The 23769-nt window shown below is 52.9% G+C and overlaps 10 protein-coding genes across 10 annotated transcripts; 9 read left to right on the top strand and 1 right to left on the bottom strand.

Moving 5' to 3' along the window:
* Nucleotides 1-664: 664 nt before the first annotated feature.
* Nucleotides 665-2797, top strand: Z517_00218 (uncharacterized protein; the record flags this gene model as incomplete). Its single annotated transcript, XM_013433184.1, has 4 exons — nucleotides 665-1107; nucleotides 1164-1366; nucleotides 1411-2335; nucleotides 2392-2797. 4 exons carry the CDS (start codon nucleotides 665-667, stop codon nucleotides 2795-2797), a joined length of 1977 nt encoding a protein of 658 aa, XP_013288638.1.
* Nucleotides 2798-4091: 1294 nt separating this feature from the next.
* Z517_00217 (uncharacterized protein) lies at nucleotides 4092-4771 on the top strand (the record flags this gene model as incomplete). Its single annotated transcript, XM_013433183.1, has 2 exons — nucleotides 4092-4497; nucleotides 4566-4771. 2 exons carry the CDS (start codon nucleotides 4092-4094, stop codon nucleotides 4769-4771), a joined length of 612 nt encoding a protein of 203 aa, XP_013288637.1.
* An 863-nt stretch (nucleotides 4772-5634) lies between these two features.
* Z517_00216 (uncharacterized protein) lies at nucleotides 5635-6724 on the top strand (the record flags this gene model as incomplete). The annotated part of the gene is made up of 2 exons (XM_013433182.1): nucleotides 5635-6143; nucleotides 6286-6724. 2 exons carry the CDS (start codon nucleotides 5635-5637, stop codon nucleotides 6722-6724), a joined length of 948 nt encoding a protein of 315 aa, XP_013288636.1.
* Nucleotides 6725-8155: 1431 nt separating this feature from the next.
* On the top strand, nucleotides 8156-9424 carry Z517_00215 (uncharacterized protein; the record flags this gene model as incomplete). Its single annotated transcript, XM_013433181.1, has 1 exon — nucleotides 8156-9424. One exon carries the CDS (start codon nucleotides 8156-8158, stop codon nucleotides 9422-9424), a length of 1269 nt encoding a protein of 422 aa, XP_013288635.1.
* Nucleotides 9425-11556: 2132 nt separating this feature from the next.
* On the top strand, nucleotides 11557-13419 carry Z517_00214 (uncharacterized protein; the record flags this gene model as incomplete). The annotated part of the gene is made up of 1 exon (XM_013433180.1): nucleotides 11557-13419. One exon carries the CDS (start codon nucleotides 11557-11559, stop codon nucleotides 13417-13419), a length of 1863 nt encoding a protein of 620 aa, XP_013288634.1.
* Nucleotides 13420-15090: 1671 nt separating this feature from the next.
* On the top strand, nucleotides 15091-15855 carry Z517_00213 (uncharacterized protein; the record flags this gene model as incomplete). The annotated part of the gene is made up of 1 exon (XM_013433179.1): nucleotides 15091-15855. One exon carries the CDS (start codon nucleotides 15091-15093, stop codon nucleotides 15853-15855), a length of 765 nt encoding a protein of 254 aa, XP_013288633.1.
* A 1077-nt stretch (nucleotides 15856-16932) lies between these two features.
* On the top strand, nucleotides 16933-17818 carry Z517_00212 (uncharacterized protein; the record flags this gene model as incomplete). Its single annotated transcript, XM_013433178.1, has 2 exons — nucleotides 16933-16941; nucleotides 17081-17818. 2 exons carry the CDS (start codon nucleotides 16933-16935, stop codon nucleotides 17816-17818), a joined length of 747 nt encoding a protein of 248 aa, XP_013288632.1.
* A 284-nt stretch (nucleotides 17819-18102) lies between these two features.
* Nucleotides 18103-19563, bottom strand: Z517_00211 (uncharacterized protein; the record flags this gene model as incomplete). Its single annotated transcript, XM_013433177.1, has 1 exon — nucleotides 18103-19563. One exon carries the CDS (start codon nucleotides 19561-19563, stop codon nucleotides 18103-18105), a length of 1461 nt encoding a protein of 486 aa, XP_013288631.1.
* Nucleotides 19564-20194: 631 nt separating this feature from the next.
* Z517_00210 (uncharacterized protein) lies at nucleotides 20195-22099 on the top strand (the record flags this gene model as incomplete). Its single annotated transcript, XM_013433176.1, has 1 exon — nucleotides 20195-22099. One exon carries the CDS (start codon nucleotides 20195-20197, stop codon nucleotides 22097-22099), a length of 1905 nt encoding a protein of 634 aa, XP_013288630.1.
* A 151-nt stretch (nucleotides 22100-22250) lies between these two features.
* On the top strand, nucleotides 22251-23342 carry Z517_00209 (uncharacterized protein; the record flags this gene model as incomplete). The annotated part of the gene is made up of 1 exon (XM_013433175.1): nucleotides 22251-23342. One exon carries the CDS (start codon nucleotides 22251-22253, stop codon nucleotides 23340-23342), a length of 1092 nt encoding a protein of 363 aa, XP_013288629.1.
* Between the last annotated feature and the right edge of the window lie 427 nt (nucleotides 23343-23769).

Below are 23769 nucleotides of genomic sequence, written 5' to 3'. Positions count from 1 at the left end.
GGAAAAGGGTTGTCGCGGGGAGGATGCGGCCATGTCATAGCTTGTGGGTGTAACCCCAGTTGGTGTAACTCGCCCGCAGCTGTGTCATCATTACCCTCTCATCGCCTCCCCACAGTAACAATCACAACCACTACCACCACTATCATCGCCATTGTACCATTTGGATTTCCCTCACTTCGCACATACGATCCTTTTTGCTTGTATCCATTGGCGAACCGGTCGCTCTGCCTATGGACTACCCATTGCATCCTTTATCGCCTTGAAACCGAGATATTCTCGCTTCAACGCCCTCACCATTGACCACACCACAAACCATCAATAATATTTACCCATCGCGCTGCGCTGCCATCCCCTCTTTTCTACTCTTCGACACCTCTCTGAACTCCTGCCGGATATCGGCCCCCCGTACCCCGTTCATACCCATTTATATCCGACTTATCGGTGCTTTCACTATCGCGAGCCGGCGCCGATTTCACATGCACGGCTGATTCTTATCCACAGTTGCATCGCCACCCGTGCCCTGACATAGTCGTGCGGAAGGTGTGCTTTACCTTTAAGACCGAGGTATCCTTACGAGATTAGAAAAATCCGCCATATATCAGAGGCTCCCTACGATCCGAATACACGAATACACACGAGAAGAGCAGTTTGCGCATCTGCCAACATGGATATTGTCGATCGGGATATGCAGCGGGCTGAGCTCCAGGCCACGCGCCAATGGTCTCACGAAAGTAAAGAGCGCCGGTCATTGCGCAGCCAGAGATCTCAGCAATCTGGAATTTCGAGCTCTACAGGCTCCAGCACATCCTCTGCACCTGATATGGGCAGAATAGCTACTGCTGGAGCCTCAAGCGCAACAGTTCCTTCGACACGGGCCGTGAGAACGAGGACCCATCCCATTGAGGACCTCAGAATGGAAACACACCGCCTACAACAAGTTCAGACCGTGGGAGCAAGTATAAAGTCAAAGGCGGACACCAAACCTCTACCCGAATTTGGTGGTGGAAAACCATATCCTCCCGATCTGCCAGCGCAGGAAGAGTACGTTGTGGAGTTTGATGGCAAAGACGATCCTCTCCATCCTCAAAATTGGCCCTTCAGGCGAAAGTGAGTACGGATCGGCACGACGGAACAGAAGTCACTCATGCTGACGTTGCTCATAGGTTGTACATGGGCGCAATCCTGGCTTATGTCTGCTTGTGCAGTACTTTCACATCCTCTATTTTCTCCGCCTCGACCTTCAGTGTGGCTGCTCATTTCGGAGTCAGTGCTGAAGTGGCCACGCTCAGCACGTCCCTGTACGTCCTAGGGTACGCATTTGGCCCGTTGATATGGGCTCCTTTCTCAGAATTGCGAGGCAAGTGGTGTCAGAACCGAGAGAAGGCCGACATGCTGACACTGTCCAAACAGGTCGAAAACTGCCCATCATCGTTGGAATGTTTGGCTTCTCGGTCTTTTGCTTCGGCTGTGCCACCGCAAAGGATCTACAGACAGTTATGATTACCAGATTTTTCACAGGGTTTTTCGGTTCGTGTCCGTTGGCCGTCGTGGCTGCCGTCTTCGCGGACATGTTCGACAACACACAGAGAGGCACAGCTATTGTCATCTTCTCCTCAATGGTTTTCATGGGCCCGATGCTCGGACCGTTCATTGGAGGTTTTATCAACAAATCTTACCTAGGATGGCGCTGGAACCTGTACATTCCGGGCATAATGGGCTCTGCGGCTGTGTGCCTGGTCATTTTATTCGTTCAGGAATCTTACGCCCCTGTGGTCTTGGTGAGCAAAGCCGCCGAACTGCGCCGCCGAACTAAGAATTGGGGTATTCACGCGAAGCAAGAGGAGGTTGAGGTGGACTTCAAAGAGCTCATCACTAAGAATTTTTCTCGTCCAATTCGGCTCCTGGTCTCCGAGCCCATCATTCTGGCCATCACCTGCTACATGTCATTCATTTATGGCCTCTTGTACTGCTTTCTGACGGCCTACCCTCTGGTTTTCCAGGGTGTCCACCATATCACTCCTGGTGTCGCAGGCTTACCCTTTTTTGGAATGGTCGCTGGGATCTTCATCGTCGCCGGCTATATCATCTGGGATTCCAAGGCCTATAACAAGAAGCTTGCGGCTAATGGCGGAATTCCAGTCCCAGAATGGCGTCTTCCGCCAGTCATGGTCGGGGGAGTGCTGTTTGCCGCTGGTCTTTTCTGGTTTGGTTGGACGGGCTACAAGGCATCAATTCATTGGATCGTTCCGACTCTGTCTGGTCTCTTTACCGGGTTTGGTCTATTGGCTATCTTCATCTGTTGTTTCAACTACATCATTGACTCGTACCTCATGTTGTAAGTCGGACACTCGTCCACGACGTTTTAGTGACGCACATACTGACAATCTTTAGCGCTGCTTCGGCCATTGCAGCAAATACCTTCCTGCGATCGTGTCTTGCGGCAGGATTCCCCCTTTTTGCGCGCCAAATGTTTGATAACCTCGGCATCGAATGGGCTGCCACGCTCCTTGGCTGTGTTGCTGCTCTTTGCGTCCCCATACCTGTGTGCTTTTACTTCTTTGGCAAGAAGCTCCGCCAAAGATCCAAATTTGCACCTACCATGGCGATCCGGAAGCCTGTGGACGAAGAGGGTGGTAGTGAAGAAGAAGAAGAACAGGAAGCCAACATGGCCGCTTTACATGCTACGCGCAGCCGTGCGCACCACGACTTGGAGGTGCGGTCGAGGAGGACTCGCACGAACGGCAGCCTGGGAACGACAACCAGCAATCCCGGACATGATCCAGAGAAAAGTGCATAGCATGCGATTCATTCAGCCAGAGCAAACCAGAGCTATGGATGAAAAGGGGTTCGTTGGCTTTATAGGGAGTCTTCCATTAGCCATGGGGGTGGACATGTCAACAATGGGAACACGGACTGCCTGCTCTCGGTATCGTGGGGGACATCGTCCACAGTATATACAGTCAAAACTAAGCGGAGAATTTCCCGATATGCTGTCTCGCCGCATACGCTCAGGAGCATCGTAGTAGATCGTCGATGTCGGCTTGTCTGGGAAAATTATCGGATTAATTTCGCCCCAATTTCCAGCCCGATGTTTTGGGTACAGGCGGGACGCGGCACCGAGATGAAGCTATATAGTCTTCAGCTTGTTGTCTGTTTCCTCAGCTCCACCTGAGCAGACGGCACTCTTCCAGGTATACAATAACGTATGGGAGTTGATACAAGGTTCGGATGTGCCCAATGTTTATGGAGTTATTCACCCTTCTCTGAAAAAGGAGAAAGGAGACTTTGGTAATTGGAGGTCAGCTGTATCTGACACACCCACCGCACCCTGTCGAGAACGAAGAAAATAACCCGACAGAACAAAGATTCGCAGACCAATTCGCAGACAAAATACTTGTACTCTGTAGTGGTTGATCAAACGGCGGAAGTTGAACTGCCGGGACGCTCTGTGGATGTGAGCCGCATCAGCTCCACCACCACCACAATTGAAACTCTCGATTTCTTCCATCTTCCACGACGCCACGAATCACCGCCTCTCGCTACTCGCAGGATCTCCATCGTCGCGCCACAAGACCGATTCATCTTGACGCAATCATCACTGCTTACGGCATCATCATCACCAAAACTGACAAAGCGCGGAATATCTTCCAGCCTCGTCAATACTGCTCACGTAGCTACAGAGCGTGTGGAGCCACCGAAGAAGCAGCTGTCTACCAGCTTCTAGCCCATCCCATCAGCAAGCTAGCTGAAGTGGTCATCCAATCCTTCCATCACCCCATCACCAAGCATTACCCGATCCAATCTGTTCCTCCCTCGAACCCTCCACTTTTAAGCACCTCTTGTTCACCCTGCGCTGGCTCACTGTTGTGGACCGCCCATTCAAGATCGGGAAGAGAAAAGGGACCAGAGCAAGAACCATGCGTCTCACAGCGCCATCTCAGACTCTCAGATATTTAAACATCAGACCACTTCGCGCGCCGTCTGTCTCTGTCTTTCTTCCACTTCACACGCACTCCCTCAAAACTCCAACTACTACAAATCTTGCAAAGTCAACGGTGCAAGCACGTCTATTCACATCATCGATCAGCAAAATGTCGTCGGAATCGTTTTTGGAAGCTGTCAAATCTCGCCGGTCTTACTATGCTTTGTCGAGTGAGTCTCCGATTCCCGACTCCAAGATCCACGAGATTGTCAACACAGCCATCACAAATGTGCCGAGCTCGTTCAACTCGCAGTCAACCCGCGTGGTTGTCCTGCTGAACGAGGAGCACAAGAAACTGTGGGGTGATATCGTGATCCCCGTCGTCAAGTCGGTCGCTCCCGCCGATGCCTGGCCTGCTTCGGAGAAGAAACTTGAGGGATTCAAGGCGGGCTATGGCACCATCCTGTTCTATGAGGAGCCCAAGGATGTCGCCAAGCTCCAGGAAGCTTTCCCTCTCTATGCAGACAAATTCCCCCAATGGAGTGAACACACCAATGCCATGCACCAGTTTGTTTGTAAGTCATCCTCGCATCTCGTGAATCGCAGTCTACTTTTGTACTTGCGGACTGACAGGAGGAAACAGTGTGGACCGCTTTGGAGAAGGAAGGCTTTGGCGCAAACCTACAACATTATAACCCCTTGATCGACGAAAAGATTGCGGCAACATGGAACGTGCCCAACAACTGGAGCTTAAAAGCACAGCTGGTTTTTGGCAAGCCAGCTGGCGAGCCTTACCCGAAAACATTCAAGCCGCTCGAAGAACGGGTCTTTGTCCACGGAGCCAAGTAATGGATTATATTTGTTTGAGGTCCGACACCTCCGCATTTGCCTCGTGTGATCGGAGTCTATACAGGAAGACCGCTTTAAACCTATGAGAAGCGATAAATTCATTGAGTTTGCTCGTACAAAGAACTGGTTCTTTACCTGACTTGGTTCGGTGAGGATGCGAATTGCATTTACTTTTTCCATTGCTTCCACCCCTCTCTCTCTCTGCGCATGTGGCTCTAGTTGCCCGACTCAAGACAGATGTCGGCCGTGCTCGCGTGGGTATGCGATTGATAGATCAAACCTACTGCACTGACAAAATACTCTAAAAGCGGCTTGGAGTCTTGCTGTAAGTGGTCTATGGCGTGTCCGGACAATCCACCGATGGATATGTGGGAGACGCCGTCGACAAGACCTTGGCAGTCAAAACAATTATACCCTGGAACTCACTGATCTATTGTTTTCGGGGAATTGATCTGTAGACTGGTTGGTTGTTGATATAGAGACCGTAGAGTTGCATGTCAATGACAGACAGGAATTGCTCTATGCAACATGACGGTCGACTGCACTGAAAAGAAGCACTCCGCTTTGTGCCGTACAATTCAACGAAGGCCTTCTTTCTCGCTCCTTGGACAGGTCCGTCACAGTTATGTCACAAATCACCTGACTCGGTCGGTCCTTGGTGCCTCTGACTCCATTTTGAATACTCTTCAGAGAGAACCAACACCATCAAACAGTGCCATTGAAACTGTTCGAAAAACGCCACAGAGACTTGTTCTGGCGCCATTGCGGCCCTTGTTTCCTCGTTTTACACTCCACCTCGCTCCGATCCCATCATATTATAACGCAATTGTCCCCCGAGTTTTCTGGCACCCTGAAGCTTCATCATGGCACGGCTCCAGGATAATGCCCGGGAACACTGGGACTGGGAGAAAAACCCAATCCGCGTTTATACCCCAGACCCGGAAGAGCTTAAGGAGTGGCAACAGAGTCTGCCCTTGAAGTTAGAGGACGTCTTCGACTTCAATAGTGGCCTCCGGGAGGGGGATGTGCCCGAACCTCGCCCTCCACCGCCTCCCAAATGCGATCAACTTGACGAGATCGAAAAGGCAGCGAGCGAAGGAGACCTCTGCACTATACAGCGCATATTCGATCAATTGCGCGGTACACCTGCCGGTGACTACTGGATTCCACGACAAACGAGCAGTCTATTCCGTGCAGTTCGGACTGGTCATACGGCTATTGTCGAATATCTTCTAAGCCAAGGGTCTTCTCCGACGGTTAACCTTGCTAAAATTGCCGTCGACAATAATGATACGGCTATACTTGAGCTGTTCCTCAAGTATGGATGGGATATTAACGAGCAGTTAGGATGGTGTGATCCGCCAGTACTTGGGTAAGTTAATATAAGCAATATTATCCTAAATTATCCTTCTAATAGTAACAGATTTGTGGTTGAGAATGTAGATTTAGCTACCTGGCTCCTCTCCCATGGTGCAGATGCAAATGCTAGATGCGTGTTGGATATAACCCCATAGTCATATGCCGTTCACTCTGCGACGTTCGACGTTAGACGTTATCAAGACGCTCTTCACCCATGGTGGCTCAATTGAAAAGGGACAGCTACTTCACTTTGCTGCCACTCGTAAACTACTAGATCGCCTCGAAGTCGTGGCTTACCTCGTTGACAAGGGTGCACCTATTAACGACGTCATGTATCAGCATGACCAACTTTCAACTGACTTACAATCCGTAGCCGGTCTCGGTACTCCCCTTCATGGGGCGGCTGCGGATGGGTATTTAGACGTTGTCCGATTTCTGGTGGAGAAATGCGCCAATCTCAGTATCTTGGATTCTTGCGGAGAGTCGGTCCTTCATCGCGCCGAATTCCACAGGCGTCAAGAAGTGGTTGACTTTCTTCGTCATATCCTAGCGGAAAGTTCGAATCCGCCTGCATCGACCGAGTCCATGGAATAGCAGGCGGCTTGACGACAAACCAACACGGAACGTTGTATTTCTGTTTATGCAAGGGAGCTGTATTTGAAGGACATTCTTTCCCTTCACGATCGGATGGAGTTTGCGCGAAGAGTATTACTGCGGAGAGATGCGGAATCAACAAGGCCGCTCGAGCTGCGCTGGAACACATTTTTGGGACTGGAGTATAGTTTGTCTATAGGTTACATTGGAATACGAAGCCAGATATTTAGGAATCCAAGGAAGATCTGGAAGTCGAAACCAAGGAGTTTTTGTATATATAAGATGGCAACAGTAGGAAAGTGCAGTCTTTATCTTTGCCAGTTCAGGACAATAGTATCTGTTGCCGACAGAAACGAAACGATCAGTCACGAATCAGAATTCACAGCTGTATGCATACCCATCTGCAGCCTGAAATCGAACAGCCTCTTGTACCGATCTCCGCCCCTTCCCGGGAGAGCGCACGCAGAAAACACACCATCTTCTGTGTTGGACGACTTAAAAGGCCTTCGGGACCCAAGGACTGTTGAACACCCTACCAAATTACACAGAACCAAGAACCCTTGCACCACACCATCTTTTCCTCACCACTACTACAACATACCACTATTGCTCCCTCAAAACCTATTGGCCCGACAAATAACAGACGGGATGGGTGAGTATAGGGCGACAATCGCGAGTAGATTCTTACTGACCTCGGCAGGAACAACGGGGTTTAGAGTGATTCGGAATGATTCGGCGGACTTCTTTTCTCATGGTAACCACATCCCCAAACAAAGCCCCATGGGTGCTCAAGCCTCATTACGCTGCAGTATGAGGTCTTTCCCAATCGGCTAAGGATCTTTTGAGTCGAGCTGCAATAGAGGCGTTCCTGGCTAGTCACTAGTCAACGGGCGCCTCGTATTTCGGATGAGGCTGAGAATGTCGAATTGCGGGGAACCCATCGGATACGGGAATCGGGGAAACTATTCTCCGCACCTTGCCACGCTGCCACGATCCGAACAAGCAATCGAGAACTCGATTGTATTTTTCTCCTTGTATATTCTGTTGTCCATTTTTTGGAGAGCATGAAGCCTGACCTCCCTCGATTCTCCACAGTCATCACCCGAGTTGATACACTCAAAGCATATAAGCTCACCATTGTCCTGCGGACAACAAAAACCTCCCGAAGAGGCCGAAATTTCACATCAGCCACCCACCCCTCGGCTGCGGCTCCAATTCGCCGATAGGGCTCGATCCGATTGACAAATACAATATTACACCCAACTGACCACCATTGAAAGACAATAAAACAGATCCGAGTTCCCCGGCATGTAAGGAGGATTGCTGACTTCTGATTTTGAAATCGAGAAAAGGAATCTGCATCCTGACCATGTCTAAATAACACCCATAACCAACCACACGGCTCGCCAACAAAGGTTGGAGTATTGTACCATGTCACAAACTTACGACTTCCTCGTTGGCACGTTCAACACCCCTGAGCTCTATACCCTGAGATTCACGCCTCCCTTACCCTCCTCGACGGACTCTTCGGGCAGTCTCCAAGTCCTTCACTGCGCCACTGCCATCGGGTCTCACTCCTGGTTGCATCTCTCTCCCACGAAGCAGACTGGGAAGCGGAACCTGTACGCCACTGCATGGACAGAGCCTCCCGCCGTGGTTGCCTATGCCGTCAACTCCCCGACAGATATCCAGCTGCTGGGTAGTGCCCCAACTCGGTCTCGCAGTGGCTATGTCACAGCGAACGAAGTAGCGCTCTATTCTGCGGGCGGAGCTACAGGAGAGGTCTTTAGTCTGGATCGCAAGACAGGCAATATCATCGCACCGGTGAATTCTGGTCATGCTCAAGCCAATGGGGTCGTCAAAGACGGAAGAATCCAACCGCTTCAACTCCTCTCGTTTGTGGACGCAGACGCACAGCGTGATGATGGCAGTGTCATGGACTTTGGAGGACTTCGCCACGGCGCTCATTCCACAGACCTCTCGCCCGACGGTCGAGCCTTTTACGTTGCGGACATTGGGCGGAATTGTATCTGGACATTCTCGGTCGATCCCAGAACCGGAGAGTTGACGCCTGGGGAGAAACACATCTCACCCCGTCCCACAGATGGACCAAGACACGTGTGGCCACACCCAAGCGGAAAATTCGTGTATTGCTTGCAGGAACATACCAGCGTCGTGGACGTGTTCTCCGCCATTAATCACGGGGTCAATCTTAAGCATGAACAAGGCGTCCGAATAATTCCTCTGGAGGAGAAAGCCGAGGACTACTGGGCTGACGAAGTACGGACGAGTATCTCCTCAGGCGACAAGCCAAAGTATTTATACGCGAGTACACGGGGACTGAAGGAGGGCAAGAGGGGATATGTTGCAGTATACAAGCTGACCGACGAAGGCCTGGTCGACACCTCGGTCACTGCCCACCCGTCGTACAGAAAAGCCACGGCAAGCTCTCAGGACGCGGCATACAATTTCGGTGGACTCTACGAAGGCTTGCTGTACTTGTGGGAGACACCTACGAGTGGCGGATGGGCGAATGCGATCCAGCCCGGTCCGACGATTGGCGGAGTAGAGTATCTGGCGCTGACCGATAGTGAGGAGGGATTTGTGTTTGTACTGGGCTGGGACGGTGTCGAGATTAAAGAGGTTGCGAGGACGAAGCTGAACAATGGCGCCGGAGCGGCAACGGCGGTGTGGTTGTGAACAAGACATGGACGGTGGGTAACAGGGCGAGATGTGAGATGAATCTTTCTAAGTGGGACATACGGCAGGCGACCACAACTCCTGGATTTTCAGAGCCAGTCGGATATACGGAGTATGCAATTATCCGGGACAAAAGGCCTGTTTCCCTTTTTCAATCGACGCGAGCCCTACGAGCCGAGACGACTGGGTGGTTTGATCGATGGAGTTGGCCCATTCTCAACATTCGGGGATCTGCACGCCGGAACGTGCCAACAAGTGGTGACAGTGGCGACAGAGTTCCTGCAGGCGGCGGGCCGTGGAACGAGATATGCGAGGATCGTTCGTTTAATGAGTCCTGATTGGGGTTTCGATGGGCGGAGCATGGCCGCGGGCGGGCAGACAGGACTGACCGAAGGTGCCCATCTGACGGGCCATGACAGGCTTGAGAGAGGCACCAGAGACACCAGAGATACCCGAGAGGGCTAGCAATCAGCTTTGTGTTTTGTGTTTTGTTGACTTCTGCACTCATTGACACATTGGATATAGGGTGCTATACGACACGGGAAGCCGAGGAATAGAGAGGCCACTTACCCATGAACTCATTCATATCATACCATGTCAATATTTACTACTAGTCAGCAGAAGAATGACGAGGGGTCTTAGCGAGGACACATGGACACATGGGCACATCGGATATATACACAAACTCGGTACACAAACTCGGTACATAGATTTAGGTAGCCCTTAGACAATTTGAATGTAACTTATACATAAATAGATATATACCCCTCCATTCCTTTTTCTATCTTCTCTCTGAACTCGACCATGAGGCAGTCAGTCACAGGAAGCCACAAATGTATACTTTGTTCCAGTGGATAGTCAAGTTCAACGCTCAACTCGAGCTACGCGTGTATTTATGTGCTGAATATATTTGAGCTCGCTGTACTCACTGCACCCACTATACCCACGATACCTGGTACCTCGTACCTCGTACCCGGTACCCCGTCCCCTGTCTTCCTTAAAGGGTTATTTCCCTCTCTCGCTTCGTCCTCGCTGGTCCAGATCACGATCACGGTCACGATCACGGATAAATTATCAATTAGCGGGCGAGGAATCGCCGATTGCACCCTATATTTTGCCAGCTTGACCACTGACCAGGTACCCAGCCCTACTTACCTACCGAAGTAGGTAGAAACATACGAGGTATCAATATGCACGAGGAAGGTAATGCGGTACATGCCTACTTGGGTACCAGGCCATGTACCAGATGGAGAGATGGAGGGATGGACCGATATAGATGAGTAGATGTTAGCGACACCACCACCTCCCTCCCCCCCTCTCTCTCTCTCTCATTTTTGTTTTCGATACCATCATATCACACCATCTGTACCTCTTACCTCTTACCACCTCTCGGAGGTACAGTATCTAACCCCCCTCAGATTTTCGCAGATCCGGATTTTTTTTTCTTTTCTGTTTTTGGGAGTCTTACAAGGATTGGTGGAGATTAGTCACCATCACCCATTTCTTTTTGGCGTCGTTTCGTTTCAGTTCATCCTCTCCTGCTGCGTCTGTGCGTCTGTGCTTCTTTGTCGGTGTGTATGTATGTGTACGTGGATGTGGATGTGTGTATTTGTCACGACTTACGACTATTACGAACCCCCGATCCTATTTAGCTGGGGAAGGATTCACACACTGTCAAGGATTCAGGGATCCAGGGATTCAGGGTCCCACCTACAGCTCGCATCCCACAAAACCCGAAGTTTGCGAGAGGTTTACCAGTGAGAGGTACAGCGCCAACTCCTGTTTCTGGCAAAGTCTCGGGCCCCCACCTTACCGATTAGCTAGCCAGCCAACAGCCCGCCAACCCCCGAAATCCTTCTCCGAAGTATCCAACGGAGACGTACCAAGGGCTACCGAGGACGCGGGGTTGTGGAACGAAAGCGTATGTATTTGTGCTATGGGGCCTTTCTTACAAAGTATTTAGGTACCCAGAAAGAAGAGGAGGAGGGGGGAGGAAGAAGGAGGGGACGACAACGACAACGACGACGACAACGATAAACAACACACGCATACTGAGCAGAACTCACCGTGGCTGTCGAGTAGACCTGAAGAGATAGGATAATGGTCTTTTGAACTACGAAAGGAGGACGAACATGCCCGTCGAGAGAAAACCTTTCGAGGGCGACTTCTTGTTCGTCAACCACAATGCAAAGCAGATGAAAGCTTCACCGAACCGGCGACAGGTCTTTTCCCACGTCCAGAACCAATATCGCAACTGGAAGCGGCAGCAGGAGAATCGGGCTCTGAGGGCTTCGATCAAGGCGCTGCCGCACATACCTGATGCCTCGCCATCGGCGTCGACATCGACATCGTCAGAAGTTCCTGTGCTTGATGTTCGGCATACCTCAACTGTCAAGAGCGCTGAGCATGCGCAATGGCCAGAGCCAGTAGACTACGATGTTGGAAACCAGCAGCGAACCTCAACCAAGATTGCGATCCGCTCGCTGATCAACGACAATGACGACGACAATGACATGGATTACCAGCAGCAGCAGCGTGAGCACCTCCCAGAGCGGGCAGAGCAACTGGTGGCAATTTACAACGAGGCGGACACCAAGCCACTCCAACGGCAATCACTGATGACCATCCTCGGCAAAGGAAACTCAGACCCCTTTGGAGCCTATGCCGTCGATATCACCCCTGCTGCCAACGACTTGCTGAGCTTCCACCGCGACTTTGTCATCCCAGCTCTCTACCACACCACCAAGCACCGGTGGATGACCAGTGCCAGTGCGTGGCGGGACTGGCGGGACTGCATCGACGGACTGGGTGACGGGGTCGATGGCCTGGGGGATGAAGGCGCCGGGTCTGGGTTCATCGCCAGCTGCGCCACCGAGGCCGCGGTGATATCGCTGAACCCGTCTGTCCGGAAGCAAGCCGCCTACTACCGGGCGAAGAGCATGGCGGTGCTGCATAAACGCCTCATGACCGGCCGATTCAACCGCCGCCAGCTCTACTGGCATATCAATCTGCTTGTAGGTACCGACACACTGACCGGGGACCTCGTCAGCACCGGCGCCCACCTCAATATGCTGCGGTGGTACTTTGAACACGACGACCAGGAGAAGCCCGTCGACACGGACCTCTTGGTGTACATTCTCTACCACGACGTCCACCGGTCGTCCATGTTCCTGTGCAAACCCATCTTCGACGTGGACAACTGGCTCCCGCAGAGGCTGCAGCCCGTGATCGACGCAGCGGGCCCCTACCTCCCCCCGAATCTGTCGGACGTGAGAAGGCGTTTTCTCGACCCGTCGATCGACAATCCCCGACTGCGCACATTACTGATCGAGCGGCGCGAGAGCCTTGCGGTGTGGCTGTTCCAGAACGGCTCTGGCCTGGGCACCACCGACGAGGACTCGTCCGCCAGCCACACCACCGCGGCGCTGATGGGCTGGCTGCTCGTGCGCGTGTACTTGCACCAGGGCCAACTGGTGAACCTCTTCTTGCAGGCAAAGGAGGCAATAGATGTACGGAATACGAATACCTCGGAGACTCCACGGTCCGTCAACTCGGTCTTGTGCCAGGGCTACCTCGCCCTGGCCACGCTGCTGTACATCCGCGCCATTTCGTTCAACGGGACCGTGGGCGGTGTGCGCCTCTTCGACGCCACGCCTACCATTCTGGCCAACATGCGAGAGTTGCTCCAGCTCAGCGAGCGGTCGCCTGACACTGTGCCCGACCACGAAAAGTACGAGAACGCCCGTCTCTGGGCACTCTACGTGGGCGCCACTGCCGAATCGTCCATGGACACGGACATGAAACTCGAGGAAGAGGAGGCGCGGCGCGCTGGCTGGTTCACAACGCACTTAGCCACAAAGGCCATACGACTGGGCCTGGTCCGGTGGGACGATGTAAGGAATATTCTGATGGGATTTCTGTATACGGACACGATGCATCCGGACGGGATGGACTGGTTTTCCAGGGTTCTGCAGAGCACGGCGAGGACCAATTGACGTGTCAGGTGTCTAGGGCTCACGACCTAAGTCACGGAATAGTACCGGGAAGTGAAGACCTGTAGTAGGTCATGCATGACTATTGCGGCTGAGCTGATACATACAGAGGAGAGACAGGGTCGGAGTTACACATGTTGGGCCGTCCAAAGCAATGTAATGACTGCCACGCTATCATAGGCTCTCGGAGGTAGTGGGTGCCTACCTAGCGAGGATGGGAGGTTAGATAATACCCACGTACCCACGTTATCTAATTAGTATATAGTACCGAGTATTCGGATCTGAAGGCAAACGACTCTCTACCAGGGAGACGAATTCCAAACGATGCTATATGGATCCAAGGCCGTGTACCCTCGGTACTGAACCTCATGGCAGCATCCTCGCTGTTATTTGGCGGGGTTGCACTGCATAGCATGGTCGTTTGAGTTCCCGACCCAAATAGAGCGTCCTTGCTGGAGAATTGCTGCCATCACATCAGCCATCGTACCCGTCATCACTCTAGCTTTCAGCATCTTTCACAAACTACGTCGCAACGATTCATACCTACAGAAGGTGTGTGCTTCCAAAGTTCATTGGATGCATTGATGCCGTCGGATTCCCTAAAGAGTGATGGGAGAAGTACAGGGGAACATTGGTTGGCCTCGGCGGCAGGATGGAAAACCAATCTGCCATTGTTGTACGCTGAATCATCCAAAGAGGTCCGGTAAGGAGGAGCTGTTCGCAGTACAGGCGTTATGAAGTCATTTATCGCACTTCAGAGAAATGTGGGAGCAGATGAATGCATGACCTGGAGTTTAAAGCGGATGTTGACGGCGCAGAAACACGAGCATCTGTGATGATATAGTGTCACCATAGCACTACTTCTCTCTGCGTTTCCCCTTCGTGACTGCCTTTTTGTGGCCCTCCAGAGCGAGGTTTGGAGACGTTGTTCAACCGTTCCTTTTCGCGCCGGCACGTTGTCTGCACGGTAGATCGCGGTAGGCCGTGCCGGTCTGCGATGAATTTGTACGAGTAGCCGAGACTGTGGAGTTCACAGATCTGGAACGCAGTTGAGGTGTTAGTTCGCGACGGGGAGGCATCGTGATGTCTGGGTGGTAGTTCGGGAGTTGTTGAATGGAATGGTAGAAAAGAATACCGAGCGAGCTAGGTAGGACGCGAGACTGTACCCGCGTACCCAGCGAGTCGGTACTAGGAGGGGAGGGGGTGTTGTTGTCTGCGATTGGGGGAAGGTCAGCCGCGATGCGGGCTTGTGTTCGCTCTGCTCAGAAAGTGGATTTGCGCATCGAAGTGCTCGCAGATCCAAACAGCTTCCGTTCTTCTTCACCAGGCTTGGATATTTGGTTGCAACTTTGACCCAGGAAGTTTGCAAAAGTCCCAAGGCGGCATTGCTTGAGATGCGACCAAGCTACAGATAATACGTACAGAACTTTCAGTCGGCTGGTGCTCAGTACATACGGAACACACAGACTACTGACCGTACACTATTTCCTCTGGCTGTGCCTTTGTTGGTCATATACCCTTTTACTATCTGTCGCATACTTTCCTAGACTTCTGTCAGCTCCAAAGGACCGATCACTGCCAGGAGATAAGTTCCCTGCGCTGAACCTCAAGTACCTTTCCGACATCTCGACCTATCGAGTTTCACCCAAACCCAACGAACCTCTATCCCTCACCATGTCGCGCTCGCCGACCCCCCAACCTGCAAAAACGACGGTGGATCGGCAATCCACCACACCTTTCCTGCTGAACTTTTGCTACCGATCCTCCGCCTTTCACAGCCTGACCGACTTCCCTATCCCGACCCCCTCAAACCCGCACCCTCACCTACCTGCCCATCTGCAAATCTACACGTGGATGAGCTGTACGTTGAGAGAACTCGCGCTCCTGTTGACGCAGGCCCTGCCGCAAATCTTACCCGACCCGGCCGTGGGGACGAGGTTGAGCTTCAGACTGGTCTACCCGGACGTCCACGCCAGTCGGGGTGGTGGTGGGAGACTAGAAAGCGAAGGGAGAGGAAGATACTTGAGCAAAGAGATCGGCAGTGTGGTGGTCTCGGTGCCAGAATATTCCAATGGTGGTGGTGACGGGCGTCGCGGTGGCGGCGCTGTCCAGCTCGAAGGAGATGACGCAGACAAGACTCTGGAAGATGCACGGTTTGTCATAGGAGACTTTATCGATTGTGCCGTCTTTCCTCCGCTGAGCGATGGCACCGTTGTGTCTCGGGGAAGCGTCGGCGGCAGAGGAGGCTCCAGAGAGAATGGCTACGGAAGAGTGCGAGGCGGGTACGGCCAGAGCAGCAGGGGCAGCTTTAACGGCTACGGATCAAGAGGTGACTTTTCTGGCTCAGGGCATATACCAAGCGGTGAGTGGAGGCGAGGAGAACGGCTTCCTGACTCTGGTGGCTACCGAGGCGGAAGGGGTGCTAGGAGAGGCTATTGAAGCCGAAACCAGCCTTCAAGTAAAAGGACATTGATCGGGTGACATGGGCGAACTATCGCCCATTGCAAACTGGTCCGCCACAGAGGAACGAAATACCTCTTGAGGATGCTCTTGGGAAGGTGTCTCGATTGCCAAAATCTCGGCTGCATGACCGACACAGAGTACCAACCCTCCAACAAACGGCGGACTGTTGTGATGGAGCATTTTTAGTCATGTGAAGACACCAAATTTCCACACGGTGCGTTCCAGGCAAGGTACCTTTCTCAAGGTACTCGGTGTGTTCCACAGGCAGGAAATGTTTCCTTTTGAGGAGATATAACCATCTCAATCGGTCCTCAAAAGAAGAAAGTGAGGCTCCGGATGCAGGTATCAGCCTTCCGGGACTGCGGTGAAAGAGCTGGGCTTGTCTGCGTCAAGGTCTAGAACAATGAGGGCTGAGAGACTTGCCCACTCGGAAGATGAGCGAGCACGCAAGCTACGGTGAGATAACCTCGTAGGAGCAGCGAGAATGGAGCTCTCGCAATCTGCTACTCGTATCTCTTTCACCGCCATCTTGGGCACAAATCCTCACGTGGTCCCGTTGATACGCTGTTGACAAGGAGAAAAAGGAATGGGATGGGGATGACGTAGCCGCGGACCAATGGTTGAGCTGTTGAACCAGCAGGACATGCTGCCGCTCACCCAGGTACCACCAAAAGCCTATAGGAGCCTAAAGCTCTTAGCCCTCCAAGCCCGAAAGCCACCTGGGCCGCCAGAACCACACCCCCCAACTTTCCGGAGCTTTTGAGTGGCTGTGGCGTCTTCCCCAGCTTCGAACACGCCCCCACCATTCACCGTCCGGCGCCAATCGCTGCCCACCGGTGCCCGATCTCTCATGAGCATGTCTTCCCATAAACAAAAAACTTATCAGGGTGTCACATCCCACCCTGCACTCTGACGTTCCTCCCAGTCTTAAACACCACCACCGTATCTCTTTACTGCAAATTTCTTCTTTTGTCCTCACTTATAGACTTCATCTTCATCTGTCTCCTTTCGTTATTCTGGACTCGACACTTGACTACTTACCACAACGTCAACATGGGCAAAGTAAGTTCATGTCTCACCGACTCGTCTACCCTCCCTTACCCCTCCATCTCTCAAACAGGGCGGTTTACCGCTGGTTTTCTTGCCACCGCACCACAAAACAAAGCCTGTCATCAAAAACTGACTAGATACCTCGTTATAGGTCAAGTACATCCTCCTCGACTGCGACAACACTCTCTGCTTGTCCGAGCGCCTTGCGTTTGAGGCCTGCACCGATCTCACCAATGAACTCCTCGAGCTGTACGGCGTCAAAGAACGCTACACGGTCGAGGGCCTCCTCGAAGCCTTTGTCGGTCAGAACTTTCGTGGTATGATGGTTGGTCTCCAGAAGAAGCATGGCTTTGAGATGCCCCCAGACCAGTTGGAGGAATACGTCAACAAGGAACTTGGAGCCGTCACCGCCAAACTCGCTGCCAAGTGTCAACCATGTCCTGGTGCCCCTGAGGAGTTGGAGCGTCTACACAAGGCCGGGTACCCTATGTCGGTGGTCAGTACCTCTGCCAAACCCCGTGTCGTCGCTTCTCTCGAGAAGGTCGGCATCGACCACTATTTCCCCAACGCCCACGTCTACAGCGCTGCCACCTCGCTCAACCCACCTTCCAGCAAGCCTGATCCCAAGATCTACCTCTATGCTTGCGAACAACTCGGTGTCAAGCCAGAGGAGTGCATCACCGTCGAAGACAGCAAGAGTGGTGCTACCGCTGCCATGCGCGCTGGCATTCCCTGCATTGGCTACGTCGGCGTCTACAAGCTGGAGGATGGTGAGGAGAAGATGAAGCAGATGGCCCAGATTCTCAAGGAACAGTGCAACTGCGTCGAGATCATGTACGAATGGAAGGAATTCCCCAAGATCTTGGAGAAAATCGAGAGCGGCAACTGAATTTGACCTCCTTTGTCGATTCTGGATGAACCGTCACGACCACCACCGGGTGATGAGACGACGAAAACGGAGCATGCGGATACTGTAAACGACCTTCCAAAAAAGAATTGAGCCCAGAGTGAGGAAAGGATAGACAGAGAGGAAAGCGGCCTTTGCGCGACACGTTCTTAGCTAGTCCGCCCTAGTGGAGGTCAGCTCCTCAAGACATCTGACCTAGACGCCCTCGTTTGGCCTGGAATAGAAAATGGACTTCTTGATACAAGAAATGATGACATAGATTGGGTTCATGTGTTTTCCGACATTCGGATCTTCTCAACTAACCGTCCGACCATCTCCCTCATCACGTGCTTCTCTCCCGAGTAATCCATATCGAACCAGTAGTTGACCGCTATACAGGGCGCCGTCGTCGGGCTTCCGTCGTCACTCTCCCAGAGCCCGCATTCTTGGGTGACGTGGTGGAACCATCCCGCTGGGAGGTAGAGGATTTCGCCCTCCGAGACGGTGACAGTGAGAGGTCGCGTGTATTTGTAGTATGGGTATTTCTGGGACGCGGCGGCAGACGGGGGTGAGAGCGGATCGATGGGGATCCAGGGGATACGGTTCATGTCTGCGTCGTCGCCGCTGTTGGGATCTGAGGTGGTGGTGGTGGTGGTATTGTCGTCGTCGTCGTCGTCGTCGTCGTCCATGACAATCGTAAACTCCGTCTCCTTTTTCTGCCGTTGTGAATCCGACAGCACCCACCGGCCCGTCCGGACTTTCTGGGCGTGTAGACACACCTCCTCGACGGGACTGTACAGCACGAACCGCTTCCGGCCCTTGACCACTACGTAGAGATTCTCGTACGGGTCGCGGTGCGTGCTGGTCACGGACCGCGCGTTGCCGATCCAGATGTTGACGGCTTCGGGATCGCCGAGCACGGCGGCGCTGAAGGGCGGTGGTGTCGGTGGGAGGGAAGCCAGAAGGGAGGAGAGCGGTGGGGTGTGCAGGTTGGAATTCTGGGATTGGAGGTAGTGGGCTGGTTCTGTTGTTGTCATTGCTGTGGCTGTGGATGCAGATGTGGATGTGGATTGGTATTGGGGCGGGGATGAAGGGGAGCAAGCCGAGGGAGGAAGATGTGATGAAGATTGTGATGGCTCTAAAGGAGGACAGAGCTTGTCAATCAGTGTGGAAAGCGTCATGTACGTCGAGGCTGGTTGGAGGAAGACTTGTTCTAGTTCATCCCCATCCGCTTCTCGTTGAGGGTGAGACTGAGTCCTCGTCCTCCGAGGAAGAGAGTAGAGTGCATCTGCCCTCCCGTCCGGCGTCACAGCGACCTCAACCTCGCCCTGTACAAGCTCGCAGAGACTCTTTTTCGTCCACGCAAAGCACGGCGCCGAGAGTATGGACCGCTGCTCATCTCGCAGGCGTTGACGTTGAATGCTCTTCACTGTTATTCGCGGCGACGAAACCTTTGCGATCTCACCTCCGCTATTGTCATTGTCGTTGCCGTTGCCGTTGCCGTAGTTTCCATCCTCGACTTCACTCGCTCCACTCACCGCGCGATCATCGAGGACGCTCCTGTCAAGCCGATATACGCACGGTCGCCCGCGGGCTACCTGTTGGCTGAATTCGAGGTGTGTTGGGTATTCATAAGTCGGGACTGTGGTGTCTGGATTGAACGAGTGGTAGTCCTCGATCAGAGTGAGGAGGGTTTCAAGAGAAAAGTCCTTTGCGCTGCCACCACCGCTGCTGTTTGCAGTCGTCATCGCTTCAAGTCGACAGCGAGGCCTTCCTCTGGCGGCATGTCCATGAAATTTTTGATTGGTAAGAAATCGTCAACGAAGGCTTCTCACGTTCTGTCAAGCCCGAGACTTGGATCCAACGATCCTTTTCTCCGTCTATAGTAATGCCGCTGTATCATACGAATTTCTACACCTCTGTGAACCCCCGATATCGAAAACAGCTCTTTCAATGCCATTGCTGAAAGAAGACCACATCAACAGACCCAGGTCAACGAAACTCGATTTCTGCCGAAGTCTCTCCGAACACTGCAGCCGCGGTCGCTAATGCAAAATTATATCCAAGTCCCTTCGAAACTCTCGTTGCCCCACGTCTTCCGCAATGAGCTGCTGCATCTTCCAACTGTCGTGGGGTCGACTCGTTGACCATGTGGAGAAGGAGGTGGTCTTCAAAAACCAAGAGACAGGCAGGCTGAGAACACACTATTAACGCCTCGGGTACAACTTTGACTATGAAGGCCTGAGAAGTCTTCTCTGTACTTCTCGACCTCAACACGTCCGCGAAACTCGCTGATGACAACCAATCCTGGCTTGAGCATCCACAACGCTTTCCCTACATTGAGGTCTCCGGCTGGGTGACGTCGTCTTAAGAGACAAAATGGGGTTTCGACAGGAGAGTGATTTCAGACCAGCTATGGCATCTCAACATGTTGATTCCTCGTCAACTTACCCAGTCGCCATCATTGGAGGCGGCCCGACTGGTTTATCCGCCTCAATCCTGCTATCGCAAAGCAACATCCCCCATATCCTTTTCGAACGATATCCTTCAACATCCATCCACCCAAAAGCATGTGGCTATAATCACCGCACAGTGGAGATTTGGCGTCGCATGGGAATCGAAGAGGAGCTGATCAGGCGACGAGCCCCATCAGACAATGTCAGCAGAACAGCCTGGTATACCAGCTTTGGACCTCACGGAAGGGAAATCATTGGCCGTGACTCCTGGGGCGGCGGAGCATACAAAGAAGAATACGCCTCTGCCTCGCCTTGCCAGTATTCAATATTGCCACAAATCAGACTCGAACCGATATTGCAGAAAAAGGCGTTGGAACTGAACCCCAAAGGAATTTTCTACAATACCGAAGTTCAAAAGGTTGAGGAAGCTGATGATGGTGTCGTTGTCACGTATCTACAGAGAGGCCTGGAACCGATGACGGTCAAAGCACAATATGTTATTGGTGCCGACGGTGGCCGCATGCTGACAGATCACCTGGGGATAGGCTGGGAGGGCGAGCGGGATATTGTTGATATGGTATCCGCTCACGTTCGAGCTCCTATATCTCTCGCACACCCTGATATCCGCAACTTCATCACCTGGTTTGTCAACCCAAAGCTGGGTGGCACCATTGGTTCAGGATACCTTTACCACTTAGGCCCCTATCCCATGACGCCTGACACAGAGGAATGGGTCTTCGCATGTGCTCTTAGCCCGACAGATCCAAAACGTCTCGATGAGTCGACAATGTTGAAGCGCATGCAAAATACGTTGCAGATTCCTGACCTCAAAGTTGAGCTACTGTCCACAAACCACTGGTACGTGAACGCGCTATGTGCTACACAATATCGTAGCAAGAAATGCACAGGCCGAGTATTTCTGGTTGGGGACGCCGCGCACCGCATTCCTCCTTGGGGGGCATTGGGACTTAACACGGGCATTCAAGACGTGGATAATCTGGTGTGGAAGCTGAATTTCGCCATCAACGGAATCCCGCCAGCCATCGGGGTGGATAGTGACTGCAACGCACTCCTCGATACGTACGACACCGAGCGTCGACCGATTGGTCAACGTGTGCGAGACCGCGCCTTGCATAACCTACAAGCTTTCGGCCTGGTCATGGACAAAGCCATCGGCGTCTCTGCTGCGAATAGCCAAAGCGAAAATGTTGCAAATATGGATTCGTTCTTTGATTCGTCGCCCGAAAATACAGACGGTGCGCGGCGCCGAGAAGCAGTCCGGCGCGCGCAGAAGATCCTCGACAACGAATTCCACGCCCTGGGAGCCGAGATTGGCTGGTTCTATCCCGACATCGATGTCAGCGGGGAAGGCAAAGAGCATAACCACGGCGGACAGCTCACGGACACTGGCGAGATGGATTTATTGTTCTACCATCCCTCGACAATTCCGGGACATCACCTGCCACACGCGTGGTTGGCCAAGGGGAAAGAGAGGTTGTCGACTAGAGATTTAGTCAAGTACGACAGATTCATCCTTATTACCTCAAGGCCGGAGTTGTGGAGACTGGCTGTGGAAGAATTGAATGGATTGGTGACCTTGATTGGCATCTCAGATACGAGCGAAGTGGCAGATAAGACTTTCTGGAAGGATATAGATGGGAAATGGGCCTCTCAACGTGGTGTTGGTAGCTCTGGCGCAGTGCTGGTTCGTCCTGACGGGATAGTTGTCGGGCGGGCGCAAGAATTCGGTCAGGACAGCCACGGTAAGATTGGATGGCTGCGAGATGTCCTGCGCAAGGCTTTCTGCGTTGATAACTCACCTTCATAGATGAGGCTGGGTGCCTAAATTACCCCGCATGACGCTACCAGAGCTCTTGATCTTGCTGACAATGGAGCTGTTCTATGCCTGACCAATCTCTCTCCAGTTAACCACTTCCCAAAGCAACGTCCTCGATCACACTCGCTTACCAACAACAGACATGCAACTCGTCAATTATGCAGCCTGGATTCCCTCTGAGAATGCCCATCTTGTAGTCGCCACGGCACCTTTTCCGGATCTCTCGCCCGATGAGCTCGTCATCACGAACCGCGCCGTAGCTGTCAACCCGGTCGACTGGAAGATCCAGGCGTCGGGCGGCTTCGGTCTCCAGTACCCGGGGATTCTGGGAGAAGACATCGCTGGTGAAGTTCTGGAGGTCGGTAAGAATGTGAAGCGGTTCAAAAAGGGCGATCGCGTCATTGCGCACGCGCTGGGACTTGGAAACGGGAGTGCCTATGGCGGGTTTCAACTCTATCCACGGGCCAAGGTTGAGACGGTCGCAAAGATTCCTTCCAGTATAGAGTTCCAGACCGGAGTGGTGCTGCCGTTGAGCATCTCGACGGCAGCCGCTGGGCTGTACCTGAAAGGGACGCTGGGGCTGGAGTATCCCAAGGTTGCGAACACACTGGCAAATCAGACGTCGACACTGGAGAGGAAGAATACGTCTGATAATGCGGGAGAAAGGACCAAGAAGAAGGCCATTCTCCTCCTCTGGGGCGGGTCATCATCGGTCGGCTCGTCGGTCATCCAACTTGCTGTGGCTTCTGGCTATAACGTCGTCATCACGGCCTCGCCAGCAAATTACTCCTACTGCAAAGACCTCGGAGCCTCACTCGTGCTCGACTACCACAACCCCGACGTCGTGTCGATACTTGTATCGTTGCTCAAAGAGCATGGGGTGCCTGTCGTGGGCGCTTATGACGCCATCGGAACTGACGCGACTGTCCGACAATGCGCGGCGGTGCTGCACGGTCTAGGTGGTGGTACGGTAGCGAGCGTGGTATCTACACCTTCAGATCTCCCTAAAGATGTCAAAGCCGTGAGAATTTCGAGTACCGACGTCGTGGGCCAGGAGGGGGGTGCCGTGGCAAAGACCATATGGGGAGAATATGTGCCCTCGGCCTTGCAGAGAGGGTCATTCAAGGCGGCGCCTCCAGAGCTCGTGGTGGGACATGGGCTGTACTCTGTCCAAGGTGGCCTTGACAAGCAGAAGAGTGGGGTGAGCGCGCAGAAGGTTGTTATAACGCTATGAGTGAAAGGCAGAAGTCGAGCATCTGCTGGCACGTGGCTGGTTCGGTGCGACATGCTGTTTTGGATGTAACCACCGATGCCTAACCTCATTTAAACGGGGCTAGCGACAAGTTAGGAACAATAGCCGGAGGCGGGGAAAGCGGGGCAAGCGAACTCCCTCCGTCACGATCGTCTCAAAAGGGCAGCCACGAGGCACCTATTCTTACCAAGCGAGGTTCAGGGCGAACTTGAGGGCATTCTGCCTGGTTGAAAGATACAAATTTCACAGCTGTGTGGGAAAATGCGGAAATAACAGATTCTCCGAGTCCCAAAGTTAGCCTGTTCTAGGCCCCAGGACGAAGCCGACCATTTGTGCCGGTGGTTTGCCTGCGCCCTCTTTGTTTCAGCTGCAGTGCACGTCACCATTCAGACTTGCGCCCTTCCTCCAA

This window comes from Fonsecaea pedrosoi (genome assembly GCF_000835455.1).
Source record: "Fonsecaea pedrosoi CBS 271.37 unplaced genomic scaffold supercont1.1, whole genome shotgun sequence".
Lineage (NCBI taxonomy): Eukaryota > Fungi > Ascomycota > Eurotiomycetes > Chaetothyriales > Herpotrichiellaceae > Fonsecaea > Fonsecaea pedrosoi.
Note: the sequence above shows the minus strand (reverse complement) of the source record. Positions and strands in the feature narration are given on the sequence as shown.